This window comes from Anopheles nili, chromosome 2 (assembly GCF_943737925.1).
Source record: "Anopheles nili chromosome 2, idAnoNiliSN_F5_01, whole genome shotgun sequence".
NCBI classification, from domain to species: Eukaryota; Metazoa; Arthropoda; class Insecta; order Diptera; family Culicidae; genus Anopheles; species Anopheles nili.
In genome coordinates, this window is record NC_071291.1 from 4383009 (window position 1) to 4409123 (window position 26115).

At 46.1% G+C, this 26115-nt stretch overlaps 1 protein-coding gene across 1 annotated transcript in view; it reads right to left on the bottom strand.

Annotated features, from left to right (window-relative positions):
• LOC128721428 (hemicentin-2) overlaps nucleotides 1-26115 on the bottom strand; it is a 79164-nt gene that overhangs the window by 17780 nt on the left and 35269 nt on the right. The window contains exons 3-6 of the mRNA XM_053815180.1: nucleotides 11259-11400; nucleotides 5337-5483; nucleotides 624-685; nucleotides 43-287 (exon numbers count right to left, since the gene is read on the bottom strand). Of these exons, the coding sequence (XP_053671155.1) occupies nucleotides 43-287; nucleotides 624-685; nucleotides 5337-5483; nucleotides 11259-11400 (596 nt within the window). The remainder of the gene's footprint in view (nucleotides 1-42; nucleotides 288-623; nucleotides 686-5336; nucleotides 5484-11258; nucleotides 11401-26115) is intronic.

The following is a 26115-nucleotide window of genomic DNA, read 5'->3' on the forward strand; positions in this document are numbered from 1 at the left end:
TGGGTGGTGAATGTCCTTATCACTCCTTCGGCTGCTACTTACCGAGTGCAGATCCTGGCGCCCGAGTTTCTCCAGATACAGGACGTTCTTGACGGTGCCGTCCGGCAGCACGAGATACGAATCGTCCAGCAGGGCGTGCTCTCGCCACCAGGTCACCTTGGGCGTCGGTTGGCCACCGCTCGAGATGCAGGTCAGATTGCTGTCCACATTTTCCCGGTACGGTCCGACCACGTTGTTCTGCACGGCCGCTCCGTTCTCGTCCAGGATCGTAATCTTCGACGGTGGCACTGCGAACGCGAAATAGGAGAGGTGTGTGAGAAAAATCAGAATGGAAATTGCCACCCGATGGGTGGACGGATAAGCCGGATGACGCTCTGGCGCATGCCAAGGCATCAGATCAGAGGAGACCCCACGGGAAAGGGAGAAATGTAAAAGGATACAAAATTTCCTTCGGAGATGTGAGTCCTTCGCTTGCGTCCTCATTCCGAGGAACCGGTATGGGTGGGAAAACACAATTTCCGGCGATCGTCACTGTTGGTGATGGGACAACGAGCCACCCACACGCACACACGCACACACATACATATACCCGTATCGCGCGGTTCAGGACCTCGCTTACTTACCCAGGACATCCAGCTCGATTCGACAGTTTTTCGTGGGCGATTTGTGGAAATCCACGCGGCATCTGTGCGGTGTGTTCGGTGTGGGTTGTATTTCGTACATTTTCATCCGATTTTCCGTTCGTCGCAGACGTTGTCAAAGACGTGAAAAAAAGAGAAAGAAAGAGAGAGGAAAAACAACGTCAATTTAGGTGGCATGAAGACAGGTTTGTAATGTCTGTGAAGGAGACATTTTTGGTGCGATCCCGATCAAGAGTACACGAATGCGTGCGGAAGAAGTGGAACAGATAATGCGAGATGTTCATCGAGTCCTGATGATCGTTGGTGATCAGGCCAGGATCTACACCCTCCTGCAGGGTCCGTGTTTCCAAATTCCCCTTAGCTAGCAACCGGTCGGACTGAGATTGCATTTTTAGCACTCCCGAGTGCTTAAAACCATCGCATGATGCACGCGATAAGAGCCCAGGAAATGTGAAGCTTTTTGCCGGAAAGAATGGAAAACACAACCCAAACTCTAATCCTTGCCAGAAGCGCTCGAATCTGTGCTTCGACCCTTCCGCGCCGACACACCAACGACATCCCTTTTTTTTTGAGCCTCGGGTTTCCAGGCAAGAGCGGATATAATTCATGTTCGGATTATGCGCAAAATATGCCACCCGGGATCGGGATCGTAAAATAAAACCCATCCGCTTTCCAAAATCCCGGCCCCCATTGCGTTTCCCGTGTTTTGCGGATTCAATCTGAACCGGATGATCTCTCGCTGCGCTATCTGTCGTCGTCTCTTTGTGCATCCCTTCGTGCTTTTCGTCCTTTCGGCCAACGAGCGGGAATATTTGTAATTGATTTAAAATTTATAACTCTTTTCTACCGCCAATCGGCCTTTTTCGGTCTCGTCTTTATCATCGGTTTGGGTTTGTTTTTCCAACGGATCCCCTTCCTGAGGGAAGCCTTGGCAGAAGAGCAATCACTCGGCCACCCACAAACGGCCGGAACACGCAGGTTCGTATGTGTCTTTCTTTGGGAAGACCTGAAGGAGAAACGAAACATCGAGAAAAACCCACCGGCATAACATCTCCGCAGTGTGTGGGATGATTTTTTTTTACGATTACCTTCGCCATCTAGAGCTTCCCTATCTGTGCGTTTCGTCCTGTGCCGTGGGACAGCTACTCTCCCGAAAAGTCGACCCAATAACCACCGGGATCTACGCCGGGTTCGCTAGCTTGTTAGGATCAATTTTGGGGCGCCCTCAACGCCGAATGCCGGAATCGATTGGTTTTGTTTTGTGCGGGGTTTTGTGAGCAATAAGATAACAAAAAAAATGAGGAAACAGTCCATCCATTTGTTGTGCCGATCCCAAGGCCGACACGAGGTCCTTTCGAACCGGGAACCCCGTTTGGATGCGGATTCGGGCTTTTCACCGTTATTTCTGTACATTGTGAAAGTTTTTCAGGTTTTTTTGTTGTGTCTTTTTTTCGTTCGCCCACTCACTTCCATCAAATTCTTCGATGCGTCCGCATCCTTTATGTGTTTGTTTTTGCTTCTCCATTTTGAGTTTGCGTTTTTTTTTCTTCGCTCGCTTTTCCACGCCACCTCAAGGACGACGGAGAAGCTTACCCGTTCTCGGGTTTTCGTTGGTGCTGCCGCCATCGCGGGCCGAGGCAAACTTTCGACGATTCGAGCCTTTTTTGGGGAGGAAATTGGATTTGAATATTTGCATCCGGGAACGGGGAAACGAGCCCGAAAGCTGATCGAACTCGAAGAACGGGTAAAGGAAATGTCGCACAAGGACACCCGTGCGATCAAAGTGGGCTGTTCGATGAACGAAGTCGTACTGAAGGGAGTTTTGAATCCCCTCAGCCGACCGGATGTCTCCGCGCACACTTGACAACAACAAGTGTGTTTGTGTGGGGGAGATTTGTTGATGGTTTTTTGCTGGAAGTACGGGGAAGAACTCCAGAAGTCTGGTGACCTGAAACACAAAACTACCCAGCTAAGTGATCCGGCCAGTTTATTGAAAAGGAAATCCCCAAAAAGGGAGGAAACTTCGGCACCGGGAATGGAGCTAATAATTCGGCAAATCTTATTGCAATATGGTGGCCGATATGAATGTGAAGTCAGCAGGCGAGCTCAATCCCGAAAAGCTACGACGCATGAAGGAAGTAAATTTAAATGTTATGAAACTATCACAATTTCATGCGAAACATCCCACAAATCGGGTGGAAATCTCCCTCGCATGTCACCTCCCCAAGGCGATTCAATTTCAAAGGAGGCTCCAGACACCAGGTCCTGCTCTAGAGACCAAAAAAAGGCGTTACCGAACCGTCATGTAATGTTACGAGACAGCAAATTTGCACACCATCAAGTGAATGCGATTGCGAGTGCTTTAACTCTTCCACCTTTCACATTCACCGCCCACGGCGATGATGCCGGGGATGTCGAAATCGATAAAAAAAACCCCGAACCACCGATGAACATAATCGTTGAGGAAGTTTTCTGTTTCCTCTAAGCGCCCCAGGACAGCATCCTCGAGTGCACACACTACTCACCATATCTAATGGCCGGCCCACTAAAACTCCCACGCGTGGGAAATGATAGTAAGCCAGCGAAAGAGTGAGAGAGAGAACGCACTCACGCACTTTCACCTGGCAAAGGAGCAACCGGATACGGCTGCGGGAGATTTAAAAAATAAACACACAAACACACACACACCATACGCCTTAAGTTCTGTTGACTGCGGCCCGTTAACATAAACCTTCAAACACGTCCCCATCCTGCAGCGAAGGTGAGTGTTCCTTTCGGTACGTACTTTGCCCAGGTTCATGCAGTACTGGCTCCTGTTAATTCCAATAATTCTTTTCGCAAAATCATCACCCCACCAGCGGCGGGTGGCTGGGCGCGTGAATGCGTAAACTCGTAAAATCTTATGAAACGCCACCATATTTGTACTCCTCCACACGTCTCTCGATTCCCCTTTAAGCGAAAGTAATGGTTCCGGGGGCATTTTGTGTATCGTGCGTTTTTCTACGACGGTTTTGGGCAATCCCGTTTTCTCGGTGGAAAAGTGCTTGGAAAACGTGCGTAAGCCCCACCCAAGCGCTTAACAACGAAGGGCGAAGTCGTCCTTTCGACGCCCACGCCCACCATCAACAACATGCTTGCAATTGGACGGAGTAAGAAACCCGCTGGCCGAGGTTCGCTCGATCCAAGCGATCCTAGTAGGCCGGGGGGGTCAGCGGGTAGCGGGCGTTGGGTGTGGGTGAGTCCTTCCGGTCCTGGAAGTGGTTTCGAGCATCGAAGAACCGGCATGCGGTTGGGTGGATTCGAAATCAGCTCGAAACCGAGTGGGCGAACTTTTTGATTTCGCTTCGGTAGTCAAATTTTTCTACCCCTACCAAAAAGGGGTTTTAGCGAGAAAAAGAGATGGAACCGTTCATTGCGTATCGATGGTTGGAGGGGATGGAGGGCGATTTTTACCCATTTTCTCTCCTTCCAAGGTCTCGCCCGCTCACCGGTTTGTGGTGGCGGTTGATTTGGTGGCAAACATTTGCGAAGATGCTGCATAATTTAGCAAACCGGAATCGGTAAGTGGATCCGGTTTGTTCTCGAAGAAAACCCGGGTGCCGTTTGCGATTGGCCGACGGTAACGGTTACGATTGTGCGTAGCAGCTTTTGCAGGCCAGTACCGATCGACCGGGTTCCAGTTTGACCACTGCCACTGAAAATATCGAAATAAACGCACCACCATTTCGGGCGCAATTCGAAGTTAATACCGGGCGCAAATAAACTCCGTCCCACGCAAAATGGTAACGGCGCCCGGAAGCTCGTTTCGAAGGTGCGTTTGGGAAAGCAACCGACCACCGACGGTCGTTGAGAATAAAATAAAACTGTTTACCATCCGAGCGAATCGAAAGAGGCCACCCAACCCACCGGAAGGGCCATCGTTTCGCTGCCAATAATCATGCGGCCAGGTTGGGCACTGCTGCACATTGTTCACATTTCTTCCGTAGCCTACTTTCAGGCTGATTGGCTTTCTTCCTTCGAGGCCTACTCGAACTGTTCGGCCTCCCCCGGTTTGCGCAAACAAAAAACGCTCGAGTTGGGAAAGCAAAACATTGCTTTGTTTCGAACATTCCAGCAGCACAGCCACCCAAAGGCATCCAGTTTCCGGTCTCGAAACCGCACCGGATTGCGGTGCGTGAAAGTTTGTCCGTGCTCGAATGTCCGGAATGGGCGCAAGGATCCTGCCCACCGGCCCACCGGCAGGGCTGATCGACATTCCGTGCACTTCCCGGGGGCAGGTGAGACGCATCTGATTGATATTATGGCTTATTTTATTGCTTTGATAAATTTCGTTCCGATTGCATGGAATGCCCGCGTGGATTGCGATCCGCCAATAATGCGCCATCCACCCCTTATCCGTCGGCAGGATCCTTCGGTCGGAATGATGATGAAGCTGAGTACACGTGGACCCGTGTGTCCGTGTATGTGTGTGAAATTTCTATTTCCAGTGGCACGAAACACGTACGAGGGCCTCACTAAGGGCGTGGCAGAATCGTGCTCAATTTGCAACGTTCTCACGTGCGCGGCGTGTGCACTTTGTCAGGATTATGGACGTTGCGATCCGTCGGCAGCTGCTTCCGGTCGGTTGCGTCCGGCCAGCAGCCGGCAAGCAGGTCCGCACGAAGATTCGAACGAGAATGCCCCAACCACACGTACCTGTACAAACCGGCGTCCTCCTGCTTGACGCCCTTGATCCGAAGGGCCGGTGGGCTGGTGTCGTAGTAGAAGTACGCCTTCGTCTTGAGCACCGCTTCGTCCGACCAGTGGATGGCTTGCTGGAGGCTTTTACCTCGCGCGTCGAAGCTGGAAAGAAAAAGAGAGCGAAAAGTGAAGAACGTACGTAAAGAAAAACGGACACCGTGAGGCGAAAGCAGTAATGAAAGTTGCCGGCAGTGGAGTGCTGCCGGTAGAGATTCGCGCCCGGGGATAGGCCACCACAAAACGGACCGCGCACCGGTCACCGATTCTGGCACGAGACCGGGGAAAATAAGCTGTCGAAACGTGTCGAATTGCGAACGAGCGAACTCGAGCGAGCGCTTACCGGTTGCGACAGGGCACCCTGGGTACCGGGTAAGTCGGCCGTGTTCCAATAAAATCCTAGTGTTGATCACTTACGTAAACACCGGGAATTGATAGCGAAGGGTAATTTTCCGAGACGCTGCCGGCTAATGAAACTGACACACATACACACACGCGCACACGATTGGCATTCGCGCCAACGGTGGATTTGAACCAGTCGGCATTACGCGTGGGACCAATCCGGGATACGCTCCATTAGAAGCCGGGGGATGAATTTCCCGAACGTCCTGCAACGTCACCGGGACGGGACCTTGTGGGGTTGTAGCGGGTCGTAAAAGTTTGTTCCGTTCCTTTTCGTCTTCTTGGACTCGTAATCCCAGTTCGGTCCCGTCAGTCCTGCCAGCGCGATAAGATAAGCGATGGTAGATGAGGGTAACGAACTTGGGGAAAAACTTCTCGCGTGGATGGCAGCAAACTTACGCTTACGCGGCCGGTGAGGATCAACCGACTACGCGTGCGATAGTTCTGATCGGTGGTCGGAACTACGAACCAAGAAGATAGGCCGTCGTCGTAGTCGGCCTCCCGGGGGGTCTTGCGCTTGAACTTTTCTACGCAACCGACGTTTGACTTCCACCCAGCGTGGGGCATTATGGCAATAAAAATTATCTCCTTCACCTTTACGCGACAGGGCACGTAGGGCGGCCTTCGCCACAAGCACGCAAGGACCGCTGTGAATGTGGCCGATAGATTATCGGCAAGTAGTGTGCTTCGTTGGCTAGTTAGCAGCTGAATATGGCGTACCCAATTAACTCGAGGGTGAAATAAATAGGCCATGGGGAAACTCATTATGCTGCAGCAAAACGCCTCAAATCGATACGGTATGAGAGCGGTGGTGCGTAAAAAGAAGAAAAAAAGGATATGCTAATACCCCGGTCGGCTGAAGAAGGTGACATAATTTGCAGCAGAGGCATACGATCTGATCACGTCCATTAGCCCCGGAACCGCGTTGCATTAGGACGTTCTCGGTAGCTTCTTGTGGTTAGGTGGGAAAACGCGATATAGGTTCATTTTCAGAGCGCGCGCAAGCAGCAACAAACGTTTCCGTGCCATCAGTCATCGCAATCATCGAATGGTCGCCGGCTCTGGTGTGTCTCGAACCTTGCTCGTATTGATGCTCCTCGGTAGTGGTTCTCATTGCGCCCCCAGAGTCCGTGTTTATGCTCGCGCCTTCAAGCCCGCCCTATCCGGTTCCGGCGAGTTGTTTGTCTTTCGCGTTTCGTTCACTGTGCACCGAGAACTGGCTGGCCGGCCGGTGTGATCGATTGGGTGCAGGAAACTTTACAAATATCATTCACCTGACAGCGTAAACATTGGCCCTTGCGAGGGCCCTTTGGTCGTGCTTGGCAGTGGCCGATATGATAAGCCGGGTGCACACGTGTGACCACGTTCCGATGAAGCGCGTGGAACGGTTTTCCACTGCCATTGCAATCTGCCTTCAAAATGATACGATTTAATGTCGATCGAATCAATGGCACGGAGAGCAATTTACTAATGGAGTTCTGTCGAAAATGTGCCCGTAAGAGGAATCTATTTAGTGGCTGTTCAAAGTGGCCCACCTTCAAAGAGGCGGTATTTTATAAGCGGCTTAGCCACCGCAGACAATCCAACTCGGGGGAAACGAAACTGTTTGCTTACGTGGCAAAGCTTTATTTAGTCTACGGGAGCGGAAATTGTCCGGAATCCTTTCCATTATTATTGAAAGGCGTTTTTTTTGTGTAACCCTTTTTTTCGTCCCTCGAGAGTGATGCGAACGCGAGACAACAGAATGGAGAAAGCATAATTCCGATCCACCATAATCCAACGCAGGAAGGGAACGCGATGATAAAAAATTGTGATTGACGGATAAACAAATCCATCAATATCTCGGTAAAAAAATGTCCCCAACACGTTGGACAGGATGTGTTGCAAAAACGAACGATCGAACGCCAGGGGAATTTCGTTTCGAATACGTTCCCAACGTACACTTCAAACCGGGCATACGTTAACCAAAAGCGAGAGAGACCATCGAATTTTCGGATGACATCACACCTGGCTGGCCCAAGGAAAAACAAAATGCTGCAAATGGTTTGAAGCTGTCTTTATAACAAAAAAAAAGAGGTTCGATCGTCAAAAAGCCAATAATCCGATTAAAACAGATGTCATAGGGATGCCATCGGTGCAGTCTGGCTTCCGTCATCAGCCCCCGAAGGGGCTTGGCTTCCGTGTGATTAAGCTGATGCTTATATTTGGTTATATGCACACCGTTTTAGGGCGTCATATTTCAAGGGGCTTTTTTTTTCTTGCGCCATTCCATTCAATCAAAATCGATCTTGTGCCACATTTATGAGTTTGTGGCAGACGCTTTGGGAACCATTTTTTTTTCTTGTGGATCAGTAGGTTAATACCCTCTGGAATTGCAGGAATGGAATTAATCCTGGCGGAAGTGTCACGTAGGAGGCACAGGCATACGGGTAGCTTGTAAATCGAAAGCCCGAATCATGGCACGTTGCATTTGATGGCCGATCAGTTGATGCAGCTGGGATTAGTTTTGCTGAATGTCGGATTCATTCGTTTTGTTTCAAACGTAACGTAAATGTTTTGGTCGCAAACCGAACTCTTTTCTTCTTCCTCTTTTGGCCTAGATGCACTTTTTCTCGTCTTGTCCCATGCATGAGTCGTCCTTCTCTGGAATGCAATCGAAGACATTTAATTGGGAGTTGTTCATTTGAGCAGAATCGCGTAGCTGGTGGAAGCCAAACAGCGCAATGTTCAAGCTCCCTGTGTGATGTTGCCTTCAAGCTGTTTATGGAGCATGGTGTAATTAAGTTTACATTCAAATCCCCGACAAACTTGGTGGATCCTTGAGCCATAAATAGACCTTTGATATTCGCAACGCCGGTCGGATACCCGGTGGCATATTAACATTAGGAGGAAATGAGATTTTACCAAAGTGTATGCGCGTTCAATATTCTCTTAACAGTTTTTTATTCACGTTTTACATGAATGCGACTACGAACCAGCCGATGTTTATTGACAAACATTGTGGGAGTACGATAAGAAGCTTTCGGTAAATTCATATTCCCAAATATATATATCACCTCTACCAGTTGGTAATCTGAGCATGCTTCAACTAGCTTCAGTAGAGTACCCGAACGAATCTTCACCAGAGCCCGGTATTTGTTTCGCAAACAGAAAACTGTCCTTAAATTTCTAGCGTTATCGAGCGTACCGTACTGATGACGTTCGATTTTCGCTTGTTTGAATAGGGATTTTTATCTCTTCTAGCTCGAATGTGCCTACGCCAAGGGAACTGTCCTTGCCGGGTCAAATCGACTTCGAACGAGCAAATAAATTTAAATATGACTTTCCACCTTTCGCATCTGTCTTCTAGAGGGTGTGCCCTCTCTCTCTCTCTCTCTCTCTCTCTCTCTCTCTCTCTCTCTCTCTCTTTCTCTTTCTAAATATGTATATTTCTTTTACTATTCACCCTCTCTATTGATAAGACACCGGTTGAGGATCTTTGCTCAGGTGGGCTAAAGCAGGAACATGTCTGTAGGTTTGTTCAGTCACATCGTCTAAATTCAAACAGCTGCGGGAAGAAAAAAGCCGTTGAAAAAGAGATTCCATAAAGTCCAAAGCCGTAAAATTGTAACGTTCCGCGCCACGTTTGTCGATTCCGGGGTAGATTGATTTCGGTACCGGTGGCAAACGCGATCGTCATTAGCATTTAATGTTCGTGCCGCCTTTTTTTACAACCGAATCGAGAGCCGTCGCGCTGCCTGCCCGAATGTCAAGCATTTCGATCGCAGATTTATGGTCAGTTAAGAAGCTTAACTGCTCAGCCACCGGTGTGCGTGGAATGGCGCAATGTCCGCGCTGTTTTACAAGATGCCATGCCATTAATGGGCGTTTTCGTCGGGCTGTCGCATCAGCCGAGTCAGGATGCATCGGCATATCAAGATCTCGTGCCACTCAATTGCAGCACCACCGGGAATGGTTGGATGGACAATGCGCCAAAAATGGGCCAGTCCCAGAGGCAGTCCATGTGCGTTTTCCACATGGCAATGAAGAACGTCCAGCGCGGCCAGTAACATCGGCAGATCACTTTCAAAGAGGAAAGTTGACAGTAAACATGTGCGTACTTCAAGATTGGACGTCGGAAGTCGAACGCTGTGTAAGTGAATTATTTTAAATCAACATTAATCTACATATTGACTGTGCGTCAATAGTGGCTGATACGCATGCCAGCTTCAATTACTGGGTGCGTCCTGGAGAGTGCACGGCCCAGTCGGGATGAATTTATTTGATTACGATAACGACTGAACGATGACCGCGGTCGGTGGTGATGGTCTGTTCGCAGGTCATGCGTCTTGAGCTGCGACGGTTGGTCTGTGCGCTCCGCGCTGGTCCGTCACGCAAGGGGGACAAGAAATCCGTGTTTGCGCTCTCATTCGGTTGTTTGACTGTCGTCTTAAGCTTCGCAAACTGCACCAGGCATTCCGATGTTTATCGTTTTCGATTGCTCTTTAGCGTTGCCAGGAACCGGGCTCTCTGCGCAAAGGATCTGCATCAAGCACGCGACAAGAGTGAGGGAATATAAACGAAACAGGCAACTTTAGCATATCGAAGCGCACGTCCGGATAGAAGAAATGCAAACAAACGCAGAACCAAAGTGCAAACCAGCTAAGATCGAATCATTCGCTTTTCTTGTAATTTTGCCATGCCTTCCGTACGCGTACGCCAGGGATGGCTCGCAACGTTCAGTTTAATTTATTTGCATTGCTTTCGAAAACTGTCACCGGGTACGTCAGGCTGCGGTGCGTTTGTTTGACATCGGCTCAATGGATCAGATCACAGTGACGTATTGCGTAGCGTGTTTGTGCGTGTTATATCCAAAAATGGCTGCTTTGTTGGTGCTTTGGGGTCGTGTATTGTGTGAAATGTGCAATAGACATTCCCTTTTAAAGTAGTGAAAAGTCGAATGTTGGCGGCGATCGGCGAGAAAATCTGTTTACATCAGAAGTGTTTGTAAAACATTGCGGTTAAGTGTTGTTTACGCGGTGGATAAGTAGCTACTAGCTATCAAAGCCGGCTATGAAGATGAAACACGAAACATCCGGGATGCGGAATCGCGCACGTCGTGTCTGAAAGTAAGTGGCTGGATAAACAGCAACCGGACGGTTTCGTCAACGAAAGTGCAAAATAAAAACAGGTCACTAGTGGCCGTTTGGAAACGCGATCCACTATGTGGATAAGCGTGTTTGCCAACTGAAATGGAAAGCAGCGACGATGGGTAAGATAATATATGACTGGTCTACCAGTTGGAACAGCCTTGAAACGTTTCACCAGGTTCACAATGCTTTCGTTACAGGTTAATTGAGCAAAATGCAGACCCATTTCCAATCCATTTGACATGGTAAAATGACCAGTGGCCCGATGAAGGAGTGTACCGGTCGACGGTAATGCACTTTCTACCGTGGCTCGTGTAATGGCGTTGAGTGGTGTGGTGAAGCTACTTACGAGTAAATTGGCTTCGTGTTGCCCTCCTTATACCAGATGACCAAGTAGACCTTGTCCGCCATCATGGTCATGGTCGTTGGCAGCAGATCGCACGGCAAGGACACATCCAGCCCGACCGCCGTTTGGACTTCTATCAGTGGACCTGCGAAGATGGATAAAGAACGCGAGAACGATGGTAAGAACAATGGAAAATATCACAATTTGTGTTCAATTTAGCATGTCGAATGCGCTGAATGTGGGAGAACTAGATAGTATACGTTTATGCATCGTTAGAGCCATTGTTTTGGATGAATTTATAATGGTTCATTATGGAAAGAGAGTTGCAAAATTCAGCTCAGTTCCTCCCGTTTAGCCCGCGGTTGTTGCGATTGAAATACAATGCTTTCGAGTGGAAAAGGATGTTTAATACAATGCCACAGAGCAACCGCCCAAAGAAGGGTTCGAAAATCCTTTTCAGGTTTGGCTTGTTAATCGAGTTTGATAATAGTTTTGCTACCGTTGGAAAGATGCCACATGTCCCGCTAGTCGGGTTGTTGGGCAACTTTGCGATAATGCGACTTGCGGTTGAACATTTGACATCGTCGTTCATCGTCGGCTATCGGCCCGGCATTAGTGGTGTTCCTAAAAGTCAGTAGTTCTGGTTCGCAGCAATCGAGCAAATGTCAACCATTTTCGACACCTTCGTTGACGGGGGCTTTAGTTGAGGTTTACCAACCGGCAGCATTCTCCAAGGCAGCTTAACGACGACGAATTCAAGTCGCGGTGTCGAGACAAGAAGTAGAATCGTCAATTCCTGCGGTCGGTGGCGTCTTCATCAGCACAGTCCTTCATAAGTCAGCTCGTCAGATGTGTAATCCCTTACTAATCCACACGAATCGTCGTTCGCTTCAGCACGTTGACCCTCGTGTAGGGCGCAATGGCTGCGTGTGTGCATTTGCCATTGGCAGTCCCTGCAGAAGCATAGAGCCAAGGAGCATGTGCCGTATCGCTTTTCATTTCCGAGCATCAATCTTTCACTCGGGTGCCATAATTCTTTTCAAGCGTGCTCTCAGTTTCCTCGTGCGCCGTTCCGCTGACACAGTTTTGCCCCTAGGAGATTTTTTTTTTTCATCTTAAGAAGGCCTGATTTTGAGAGCTGGCACTGATCACACCGGAAGGTGCTAAAGCATAAAGCACGGAGGGTGTGTTAGAAAAGTCGTGCAGCAAAGCCCCCATGTAAATTCATTCCTACCAACCGGAAGAATGGGAACATACAGTGTGGTTCGCGCTATAATGCTCGAATACCGGTGTCAGCTACCGGAGGCATGAGCATCGCAAATGGCGAACAATTTGTCTTGTATCATTAGACTAGCGATTCAAGACGGCTGGTTGGGTGAGTACCATCTTCGGAATTACTTTGCCACAGCTAGCTTTACGACCGGGCCCCGTTGTAGGCCTTTCGTTAGCTTCTGAAACTTTGTTCCTGGTTGTGCTCTGCTATTCCCCTGATGGAAGGTAATACACTTTTAATCCTCTTAAGATGCTTTCATGTACTCGCTTGCGTGCTGAAGTGGATTTTGCTTGCCCTAATTGTCTATTGTTTGAACGTTTGCACGGAAATCTTCCTAGCGAAAGAACACCAGTCAAAAGGTCCTGTTTTTTGGGGGTTTTAAAGGTGTTATTTTTTGCGCTTAAGCAATTAATTTTCATCTCATACTTGACTCGGCATAGTGTTAAATGAATTAGTTAGAAGTTTCAATTGATATGAAATTGTTTCAGTTCATGGCGTAATACCTTCTAATCTGCAAATATTTTTCATTTTATTCTTTTAGATACGCAACAGTATCTGGACAGGTAAGTCAAAAAGTAGAAGTGTAGAAATATGTATTCTTATTAATAAAAATAGAAATGAATGTTTGTATATATATACAACCGATTTGCACCAAACGTGGTACATAGGTCTGTGAGAGTCTCGGATTTGGGAATTTGATTTTTGTTGAGCCATTTAAGAAAAAGAAGAAAGTCTTAATTGCATTTCTTATAATTCTGTTTATATGGGGAAAAATTAACTATATCTTTGACATTTTCCAACTATCTCAAATAGGTGCAAACATAGGTTTATGGATCTTCTTTTATTTTTCCTCCGCTTATACTTTCTTTACGTGAAATACCCTATTCTCGCAAACGTTCTTGTTCTGGAATCGCAGTACTGGTTTATGCTTTATGGGCTAGGTAAAACGCGAATGCCTTCGCTACAACATAATCTCCGATGGGAGTATTGAACAAACATATCGTTCCATTCTTCACCAAGTGCTTATGTAATTTTTTTTGCCGATGGGTGATACTGCATCGTGTCAGAAATTTGTCGACGATGAAACTTCAAACTTTTGTGAAGCTCGATAGCGAGATGCATTTTGCTTCGTAAATTGCTAATATTGATACTAGCGCGTTTATTCCGGACGAGATTTTGCCGATGTCGCTTCTGTTATTCTCTGTTTTGTTTGCTTCCGTGCTGCGAACGGTGATAGTCGCGAATGATTTTGTTAAACGAAGCCTTCGTCTCGTTTCCTCTCGACAGGTACGTACGGTGTGTTATAGAAACTATGTTTGCTCCTGTCGTCACTTGGCAGGCTCTGTGTGGCCCCTCAGATGAGGCAGAATCAGGATCAGCAAGCATACCTGTCTGGGGCGACATCCTTGCGTACGGGATGGTGTGAGGCAAGAAAAGTTGATAATATAAAAATGATTTTTGTTCTTTTTAAAGAGACAGTCAATTTCCTTGACATCCCTGCGAATCTTGTTCGGGATATCGTCCACGATGGTCCCATAACTGTCGTAGTGTAGATTGAGGCGAGTGTTAGACTCTTGTCAAGAAACGATACCCCAGTTTCGTTACAGTGCACCGTTCGCTAGATAGTTTGTTCTACCGGCAGCAAATAAACTTGCTGGCACGAGCCAGGGCGGCTTGAGTGGTTCCAACTGGGGGTCTATTCGCCTGTACGTTTCCCGCTGCCACCCTGAATGGTGTGGTGGGGAACCGGCACGAGAACAAACACTGAATAGCCATATAACAGCGCTTCTATTTCGTCCAAGTGTTTTACGTCTCGACAGCTTCTTTTAGCTCTTATTCCCGTAACCATGCTGTGTCAGCTCTCGGGCGCGTTCGATGTTTGGCATAAGTTTTGTGGCGGCTGGCAGGTTGTTAGTTTTTCGAGCTGCAGCACATCCCTGGTCCCGGCCCAGCAGTGGCACTCTGCATCGACAAGGCACCACGGACACTTGGCAAGCAAAGTGCTACTGACTACTTTCTCTAAGGGGGAGAAATGCCTTCGGAAAGAGGGCAAGATCGGAAACGATCGGATACATTCTTCGCCTAGCAATGGCCAGGTGGATGGGGAAGAACAGAGAAAATAAAATGGATGAAGCGTATCGCAATGCTCGTCGAAAAGTAACGAAACGAGAGACAATAAAAAAAACTTGCTGTGAATAACTGTGGCTCGTGCCAAACGTAATTCTTAACGTATCGCGTGCGTCACTTTTGCCTTTGCGCATTCATGTAACGCAACGCAGTTCGGAGGAAGGATGGCGCCAAAGGAAAAACAAAAATACACTGGGGATGAAATTTTCCGTCGCGCTGCGGTGACCACTCTTATAAAGGCGCGTTTCACGTGTCACGGTTCCGGGTGCTGATAGCCCGAGTGCTGAGTGTGTGGAGAGGTATTCGCACCGGGGGAGATAAATTACGTCATATTTCAACGCCTTTCGCCGGCTATTGACCGGGGGAATGAGTGAGCATATGGACACCCCGGGGTCAGAATTCTGATATTGAAGATTTCCCTCGGGAACTGCGGGTGAGGGAAGAAAGCAAACAAATGAACTACCGGCTACCGGTGGCTGGCACGTGGCATGTTAAAAGGTAACGGCAGGGAAGGAGATGGCGTTCGATGAAGAAATTTTCCGAGTGTGCTCCCCGTGGCGGAAATGGATCACCGGAGACGTGCTCCGCAACCGTGCGTCTAGCAGTGGGTAGGTGTGTTTGATTGTTACTGTGTTTTTACTTTCGATTCCCGGAAGTACGTGATGAAAAGTGAAAGGAACGAGGACGCTCCGGAAACGCGCTCGTTCAAGTGGAACCTCAGTGTGCCCGCAGCATGCTCTTTATTTGAAGTGGTAATGCTTTGCATCGCATGGCAGTTGGACGTGAAAATTTTCACGGTTAATTGAAAATGCTTGCGCTCCGTTCGTCTCTGCGTTCTTACGCGGAGACGGGCTTTTTTTCAATCACTCCTTGAGGTGGTGCTGATCGTTACGTTTCACTTATCATAGAATCAAATGGGACATAAGGTTCAAACGTTGTTTGGCTCATTTTGAAAGGTGTGCGTGTTGGAGACGAATTATTGATGCAAGGTGGCAATTCCAGAAAAAAACGATGATTTCCTGCTGCTGCCGTCAAGAAATGCCGTTTACCCAGGGAAGAGCATGACGCAAGCTTACGTTTATTTTCCTCTCTTGATACATAGCAATTTTTTTTCTATGTGTAACAGAGATTGGAACGATTTTAGGCGTGATGAGGAGATTTTGTTTGAAGCGGAGATTTTACTTCCGTGCGAGTCAGCTGGAGCAATTTCATCGATGAATAGTAAATTCAATCAAAATTCATCAATTAATCATCGCCAGATGCGAAGAACTTTTTGGTTGGAGAGGATGTTGTAATGGAATTTTTCGTTACAGGTCGTTCTTCCGTATCGTAGGTTCCCTTTGTGGTCATAACCTGAGGTCGTTAATTATTCAAGGAGAAAGTTTAAACTGTCGTACAGAGCAGTTGGGTCAATTTATCAACATGATCAATTTGACTAACGACCAGAAACTCAATGGACGATAAGTTTGCAAGAAAAATGTCATCGAACGGTTGTAATTAACGATTTTGTATGTTTTATGATCGATATTTTAACATTCGAAATATTGGATAGGGTTTTTACATAATCCATAGAAACGGTGAACTACCGACCAACATGAAGCCGGTTGTACATGAAACAGCATGATACATTAAATGGGAGAGATTTAAAATGACTGGTCAATAATCAAATGAATAAATAATTAAATAAACAAACTGACATGGTTTGTAGTAAAATTAGTTTGTTCAAAATGTCCTACTGGTTTGAAATTAAATTGTATTATTGGTTTGGGGTAGCACCATGTTCGAAACAGGTTTGGTATCAATTAATGATGATGTCAACTGGTTTCACTGTAAGACCGAGCAAAGCATATACCTGGAGATTTTTCTCGAAGAAATCAGTTGCTGTTCTGCTCAGTCAGAATGAAGACGCAAGCGTCTATAATCATTGGTTTACAGAAGCTAATAGTAATTGCATTCAGTATAGCGTCGCTTGGGTTTACCCACCATTGTGGAGTGCGCAAAGTGCAGAATGTGAATTTAATTTTAAGTGGCCAGAATGTAACAGCAGGAAAGTGGCCATGGCACGTAATGATTATGCACCGAATGGGAGAATCTTTCCAAATGTCCTGCGGTGGGTCAATAATTGATAGATATTTTGTATTGACCGGTATGTATTTTCTATTTCGTATGCAAATGCAAATTGTATTGCGATTGCTATAAGTAAATATGCTTGTTTCTAGCGGCTCATTGCCTGTACGATCATCGTGGAGTGATTGCATTAGATAATGTGTTAGTGCAGGTTGGTCGTTCACAACTCTATGTTGACGATCCTCGTAGCCGATCTTATAAGCCTGATCGGTTTATTATACATCCTGGATACCAACAATACCACGTGAAGGATGATATTGCACTGGTTAGATTAGCCAGTGAAATTGAAATAAGCGACTTCGTCCAACCGGTGTGCCTTTGGTCGTCAAGTGATAGTCAAGCAGAAGTGATAGGAAGAAAAGGATCAGTCGTTGGATATGGATTAACTGACCGTGATACAAATTCGAATTTTTTGCTGGATGCGGAAGTGCCAGTTGTTGATCGTTGGAATTGCTTGGAAAGTAATCGCGATACGCTTAGTTCTCATCTATTTTCAACAATGCTTTGTGCCGGTGCTCGCAATGGAATCGGTCCTTGCAATGGAGACAGTGGTGGGGGTTTGTTCTTTAGAGCCGGAAATATGTGGTTTATTCGTGGCATTATTTCGTTCACGCCCAGCTTAGAAGGAAGCATAGGAAAGTGTGATCCCAACCAGTATACCGTCTATACCGATGTCGCAAAGTATACGGATTGGATTTGGATCAATCGCGGCAACAGCACGCATGGCAAACCTGCCGAAGCGATTGTAAACGAAACAGTATTCATGTTTGAAGAGCAGCGGATGACGATTAATGCTGATAGTTGTGGATTGGAGGCTCCGGTTTACCAGGCATTGAGATTTAGTTCAAGAAACTTTGCCGCACCCTGGGTTACCACGATCGAGTATGTAGGAGAACGAAACAGTCGTCAAAACGAGTGTCAAGCCTATTTGATTACCGAATGGCATTTGTTAACCTTGGCCTCTTGTGTAGAAAACGTGGAAGAAAGCGAACAGGAGTAAGCAGCTACAGATGGCCATTTAGATCTTTTCAGAGTTACTTTATTCGTTTCTGTTTTGTTGACATTGCAGAATTTACGTGAGACTGGGAAAGTTTAACATTCCAGGGCTACCCAAACCCCAAATTCGACATATCGAGAAGGTGATCATTCATGAGCAGTACGATAAGCGGAAGTATGCTAACGATATAGCTGTGCTGAAGCTTCGGAAGAAGGCAAACATGGACAAAGGGATCGTGAATTCGATATGCTTAGCACCTATAATGTTAGTCGAAGGCGAATGGCATACTTTCGAGTTAGGTGGAAAAGTAAGATATACAACTCGTGTTGATGGTGTAACTCCAATACCATTTGATTTGAAAACGTGCATTCGGGAATACGCACAACAAAACATTTCACTGCCGGTAGACGATAGTTACACGTGCTTTGCATATATTTCTCGCTTATCCATTCCGATAAGTGACTACACCACGCCTGTTACAGTTACTACGTATTGGACGGGAAAGATGTTTTTAATGGGCTTGTTACCAAACACTGTGCCTATCCCAAGGGCACAAGAAAAGAATGACTCGTTGCAGTATCTTGCTTTCGTGAACATAGGTTTTTACAAGGATTGGATTAATGACAACTTGTCCCTTTAGTGAAATAGATTATTTAGTATTTGATGTAATTTTGAAAGAATATGAATCGAAGAATATTTAAACAACAACACAAATCTGTGCCAAGAAGAGCAAACGGTTATACTTATACGCGTTGGCTGAAGTAAAAGAACGAGATGGTTAGTTCGTTCTCTTTGATTTTAATCCAAGAAGTCATAAACTGGTTTCAGGTGGTCCCACTTTACAACAAACCAATACTTATATTGGCCGTGAGCAAGCTTCGAAAACTGGTTTTTACTGAATCATAATTATAAACTTGCAGATGCGAAGATATACTGTCCTAAAGATTCAGTTCTCTGTGTGATAAGTTATAATGCAGACAGCATGTTTCAGTTGCTTTCTGGGGTTGGTTTACGTTTTCTTAGGTGCCGTTACCGTGCTTGGCTCGCGGTATAGTTGTGGAGAACGCAAAGTGAGCTATAACAATTTAATTCTTGGTGGTCAGAAGGCGACGGCCGGGAAGTGGCCATGGCATGCCGCAATAACACATAGAACAGGAGCCAGCTTTCAGGTGGTTTGCGGAGGATCTGTCATCGATAAATACACAATTCTGACTGGTATTGCCTCGGTAGTTGTTTAAAGAAATTGAGATGAAACACCGTACCATTTTTCTTTTCAAGCGGCTCATTGTTTGTACACACGTCACGGAGTGATCGCGTTAAATCGTGTGTTGGTGCACGTTGGTCGGACTCAGCTATCTGTTAGTGACAGCCGAAGCAGAATGTACACTCCCGATCAGTTCATCATTCATCCAGGATACGATCAATATCACGTTAAAGATGACATTGCACTTGTAAGACTGTCGAGTGCAATCGAAATGAGCGCCTTCGTTCTTCCAGTGTGCCTGTGGGCGGCAGAAAAATTCCCAACAGCTTTAACCGGTAGAAAAGGATTTGTCGTCGGGTTTGGTTTGAACGACGCCGATGAAGCGTCTGACAATATGTTAGATGCGGAGGTTCCCGTTGTGGATTTGTGGCATTGTTTAGAGAGTAACCGAGAAGCTTTCGGTACCTATCTTGCCTCCACGATGCTCTGTGCCGGGGCCCGTAACAGTGTCGGTCCTTGCAATGGCGATAGTGGTGGGGGATTGTTCTTTAGCGCCGGTAACATGTGGTACATTCGGGGCATTGTTTCATTCGCACCGAACCGGGACGGTGTGACTAAGTGCGATCCGTCACAGTACACCGTCTACACAGATGTGGCAAAATATATGGATTGGATTTCGAACATTTATGAAAATGACACGTTGAACAATCCCGTTCGTACGAGTGTGGAGCTACGTTTGGCACAGTCCTTGATAGATTCAGAAGGATGTGGCGAAGAGTCACCGCAGTTCGCGCAAACAAGAACGGAGAACGGTACGTTTGGTTTTCCTTGGGTCACCACGATTGAGTATGTTGGTGTTGACTACAGGCGGCAAAATGAGTGTCTTGCCTATTTGATTACGGAATGGCACTTGTTAACGGCGTCCTCTTGCGTCCATGATGTTGAGGAAAACGAGCAGGAGTAAGTAGGAGAAAGAACAAACCCATACCAAAACCGAGGCTTCAGTTTCAAATGCTTTACTTTTAGGATATTCGTTCGGTTAGGAAACTTCAACATAGTCGGTCTTTCCAAACCGCAGATTCGTTTTGTTGAGAAGATCATATTGCATCGGCAGTATAACAAACCTCCGTATGCCAACGACGTAGCCCTCTTGAAGCTGCGCAAAAAGGTAAATATCGAGAATGGACTTGTTAATCCGATATGTTTGCCTACCGCACCGAATATAGCTGAACCAGCAAAGTTAGTTCTGCATGGAAGTAAGAAATACTTTTCACAAATCGAATCCTGGCCTGTTGTTCGAGTTGATAACAATAATTATTGTAAAATTCATTATGCAGAGAAAGGGGTAATGTTGCCTGATGATGAGCAAGGATTTATTTGCACCAGTTTGCCATTGACCGGGAAGAAACCTAGCATGCTTACAACGTTGCCTGCACTATTAACAAACAATCATCCTAACAATAAGACTACTTTGGTCGGGTTTTTACCACAGGTGTTATCAAGCTCTGAAACATCCCCATATATAGTATTCGTCAATATTCGTTTTTACAAGAACTGGATAATCAATAATTTATGAGCCTAATGTGTATGTTAATTACTTATCTGTTTTGGTCATAATTATCGTTCAGTTGGAACAAAATATTTATAGAATGGAAATAAAAGTTATTGACAATAATTTTTACTAACTTTGGTTTATTAATATATTTTTGAAATATGGTGTGTTTTCTGCAACAATTTTCGTAGTAAATGGATTGCTCGGAATGAGATTGAATACCTAAATACGATCATAAATGTATGTATGAGTGATCGGAGGGAACTCTGTTTTTATATGCAGCACTACCATCACAGTCAACTCGAGTGGTATTCGGTTGTTATCATGATTAATTGCTCTAATTTCAATTCCATCGACGTGTGCCGGAGCGAGGCCGCTTTATTGCATAATTAATTACGCCCCAGCACCAATAAAACACACCTGATCCGAATGGGACCGCCGCACAATTGAGTAGTCCGCCGCCAGGTGAGGGAACGATTTTAACGTTTTGCCCCACTCTCGGACCAGTGACGGTGCGATGGGACGCCATTACCACGATGGGTCACTTAATTAAGGAACATATGATTGTGGACCCTCTCCAATTACCGGGAGTGGATCGACACACATAGACAATGGGGCACAACCCTAAGGCGAGTGCACCAGGCTCGCATGGATGAGGTGGATTGGTGAGAAAGTAATCCATAACGCACCGCGTCACTGCACTGTAACGCCACCCGTTTGCTTTCCGGCGATTGTTGAACGCTTGTGTGAAGAGGCGTTTTGGCTTTATGAGTCATTTTTTCCATACTGGAAACATTCCTCATAAGGGCCCTCGAGGCAGATGGATCGTGCTGCCATCGAGTGGACCCTTGAAATATGCTTATAGGTGCGTAAATGAAGCGAAAATCATACCCTCATGTTTCCATTTTTATTGATTGGAGTTTCATTTTTTATGGCTCATTTTTGGTTGGGTTAACAGTCAAGCAACACCAACAGGCGTGATTAAAAAAATGGTTTATCAAGCCATTATTTTTCCCAATTGTCGTCCACTTATTCGCACCGCGGGGAAAGCTGCTTTATATAAATTGTATCCTTGTCTATCTGGGAAATATGTTACCCTCGTCTTACATACGCTGCTGCAAGCAGCTTTGTATCTGTGGGTAGACTGTAAAATATGTTTTCGATCGATATTGCCCCAAATGCCTCGAAAGTCACGTCACGTCAAAAAAAAAACGATTGAAACGCGCTGATTTGAACGGGCTGGGTCATATTTCGAGTTGAGGGGCGTTGAGAAATTGTGTAGCAAATAAATGCGCTGCCGCTCACCTTACGCGAATGGCCGCACCTGTCTGGAAACGGGCGCGCATCGACCGAGTGCATCCAAATGTGCAACAGTTGAGCACCATTTGGGGGATTGCTTTTATTTATTCTATTGATTTGTTATTCGTTCCGGTAGCGCCCTACATACATTCCGTCACTGGACGCAAGCATATGTGCGATAGAACACGACAGTCATTCCACCTTTCGTCGCCCTATCTGACCGATTTTGCCGCAGACCCGCATACAGTGTGAGGGGAGTGCGTCAAACTGTTCCACCTGCCCTATGGGTTATTGTTAAGCATGAGAGGGTGGACGATGCTGGTCGCGAATCGGAGGGTGTATTGAGTTGGCTCGGATGCAGCTGGAACGCCTATTGTGCAACGTGTGCTTTATGCGGCTGCCATGGGGCGTTTTGTTTGTAAAATTGAATTTTTTGACATAATGCGCTGCAAGTGGTGTCCGAAAATCAACAAACGTGAGATTAATCGACTAGGAGCATAATGGACGTTTGTTAGCTAGAACATACGCGTATATGATATGACCTAAAGAACGGGACGAATTTGTTTTCATCAAACGGAGTTTAGTTGTACGGTCTCAGGCCGTTCCTCGTGAAGACTTTCTATGATTTAACATTTTTCTCTCAGCCAATTGTTTCTACATTTTCCAACAGCTTATTGTTTCCTTATCATATGTTGTCCCTTTAATTCATTTTAAATGATTAGCCGTTTCAAGCCTGTAGTTTACGCATCTTGAGAAACAATACTGAACATAAATAACTGCATGTTTCCTTTTTTGTTGTCTAAAGAATGTGTTCATTGATACAGAAAAATGTTAGTCTTTGTTTCTAGTCGTTAGTCTTATCATCCTTAAGCTGAAATGACTTTTTTTAGTCGATTTTCGCAAAGCTTTTGTGTTGTTATTGCAACTCTCGCTTGCCGGCTATTTATTCATGCCGGTTGGCTGTTAATTTCTCTGGTTCTTTCAACGCTACCGACCTTAAATCGCTTGGGACTAGCTTATGGTTATCAGATGATGTTTTGTTTGATTTTGGTTGTGTAATTTGTGCTGCGCTTTGTTGTGGGCTTCTACATGGGCTTCGTTGCTTAAGCAAAACAGTGTGGTTTAATTTTGACTGCTTTGCAGACACTTTTTTCCTGCTCTCAGAGGAAAAGTGTAAATGAACGCCGGTCGGTTTTAATCACACAAACGGGTGAATCTGGGTCAGGGAAAGACTTAGATGTAGATTTGACAGGATTTTTTCCGCCATTTGAAAACGTACGCCGGTTCTTCTTCATTCAGGTCTTTTGGCAAAGGTCTCATGATGTTTGTCAGCAGTGGAGGAATACTATTCCGATAGGTATGAGAAAGGGAGTCAAATTGTTGAGCACTCTTAGATAAATAGAGGCGTGTGCTTTAATCTTTTTATATGTCCGTTGGAAACATTTCCATAGTGAATATTCATCGCATTGGATTGTGTTTATTCAAGCGGGGGTTTCATCAATCATATGGCTGGAAAAATCTCGTTCCTTCTTTATCGCTGACCGGCACGAACGAAGCGTACAAGAAAAATAATCGATGAATATGTTTGCCAAATTTATTCAAAAGCCAAATAGCACAAAGCTATTATTAGCATATTACTGGCGCACTTTTCTACAACTGTATTTTTGTTTTTACCATGCCGCACGTGGCGAAGGGCGTAAGGAAAACGAAATTTCATGGTGCGATGATTGTTCCTTGTGACCGTGAAGAGCTTGGCGATACTTCGTTCGTTTGGGGTATTTTTTTTTCGCTTCCAAGACAAGTTCCCAATCGGACGTGCCCCGTGCCACGTCGAACGCTTAGATCGTATCGATTCGGCTTTGGAGAATCGGTACAGCTTAAAATACATCTATACGGAAAAGGATAAAAAGCCTCCGGACGTTCAGTCGAAGCGCTTGTCGTGGTTTTGTGGTGAGGATTGAGTTTTATTTTTGTTTTTCGTAAGTTTCTTTTTTCTTTCCTTTCGTTCATTCGTACGCTCGTTCGATTGCCAACACTGACATTCGAGGGCTTGGGCAGGATAGGAAGGCTTTTGTCCTACATCGGTGGCCATCTCGTACGGGTTCGCGTACGTACGTGCGTCAGAAGGTGCTGTCGGTGCCCAAGGACACCTAACGGCGCCTGGCGTTGGAAAACGCCCCCCCGGAGAAACCGGGTTGGGTCAGGTATTTGAATTGGAAACGAGGTATTAATGTTTTTCTATGCTAATGCAGGGAAAACATGTGGAAAGTTATCACAATATGGTTCGCTACGTATGGCTGGAACCGGTTGGGTTTGCTTGTAGAAGGATTCAATGACTCGGCGGGAGTTTGGGTATATGGTTTATTTTTTACTTGAATTTTTGTTCTGCCTTCCGGTTGCAATTGGAGAGAGTTAGGAAACGTGAGTTAAAGATCACCTGGAGGAACCAAAACAAAAAAAAATTTCCATATGCTTTGACATAAATGTAACTCTCATAAATATTTTTTAAGAACTTTCGTTTCATTCTGTGGTAAGTTGTTATCGTATTTGACTGTATCATTCTTTTCTCGATACTATTTTATTCACGAATGTATTTGTTATTTTTCTAACGAATTGCGATCATATTTACAGTTTTATAACATGTTCCATCCATTAGACGGTGTTCGAAATGTTCTGCAAATGTAAGCCTTGGTAGGATGGTATCATTTTCCCTGGATGTCAATCCCACAGTACGCCGGGCGCTTTAATAAACAAGGAACGTGTATTTTAGCTGCCCGAAATAACATATCAGCGGAACCAGGCGATAAGGCTCCCACGGGCGGGGTTTGGGGTCGTTTGCGGAGAGCCGTACGAGGGACTCCCGAATCACCTTTTCGTGGAAACGTTTGCAGCTACCGTTTCCTTCCGGGGAAGATTAATAACGCTCCATTTCGTTGCTATATATTCGGGGTTTCGAGGTTGTTCTCTCTTTTCTGCGCTTCCAGCAACGGCTTATTCGTGCTCAAGCGTACCCACGCACATGACGTTCCAGGACGAATGTCAAATATTGACGCCACCCACCACCGACTGGGCGAAATATGCTCCATCGGGCTAATATGACAAATTGTTGCCGTCCCGGTGGAGGCTCATTTGTGCGTATGTGGGTGGCGCTTGTTGTAAAATATTGCTCCCCCATCTGTGAATCTCCTGGGCGAGCTGCAACCTTTTGCCAAGGCGTTCTTCTTTGTTGTTCGCGTCGGATAATGTACCTACTTCTGAATGAAACGACTGTAGCAAAGCGTCATCCCCTCCAAAGGCATCTGCCTATTGATGAACGGAGGAACGAAAACCGAATCGCAAGGGTTACAGAACGTCAGGATCCGAACCGGAAGAGACTCTCCTGAGCGCCTACCCAGTTTTGGTGGCTTCAGTTTGCCCGAAAAGTGCGGGAGTAAAAATTGGAAGCGGAAAAGCGAATTCCTTATTGGCGTTACGAACACACACGTTACGCATGAACTACTTTGCGCCGCTAAAAAAGGAAAGAAAAGAGAAGCCTCTTCCTTCCGGGCCGTGTTGTGTGCCGCAGTGTGATGGAGTTTGTTCCTTTTCCTCTTTTTGGAGTTGCTTTTTTTCACATCCATCATTGTGAGAGCACAATGCGGTAGGGATTGATTTCATCTGCTTCAAAGGTCTCACATTTTTCGCGTCTTACCATCGTGTGTGTGGGCGAATTTATATGTGCCGTTCATAGTCTCTAAAGTAGACAGCGCACAGGCTTTTCGTGGTGAAATAGGATTTTGTTCCAGCGAACGCTTGTCCAACATGACCGTGCAAGTGTAGGCGCGCAACAGAAAGAACTTAGGTCTAATCAAGCCCGGCAATGAACGGAAGAAAACAATTGAAAACGCTCCATTCGTGTGGAAAGCCGAACGACCTAACGAATGGCAAGCACCACCCGGGGGTTTTCTGGCCTTCCGTAAATCAGCACCAGAACGAAGGTAAACAGATGAAGAAATTGGGATCAGGCTCGTGCAGGCGTGTCGCGTTTTGCCTTCCGCGTCATGGAACGTAGTTTGCCTCGAAGCGAATGGGTTGAATGTGCGGAAAAAGCAATAAATTTTCTCCAAAACCACACTCGTCACCGGGGCTTGGGTGGTGTGGAGCAATTGAACGGTGGGTTGAGGGTTACCCAAAATGGTGGGGACCACTGTTGAGTGCTCCGTGTTCCTTCTTTCGTGGTTCGAAGCGCTTCACATGCTGGCATGGGGCTCCATTTTTGACGTAAGAAGCTCTTTGTGTGCA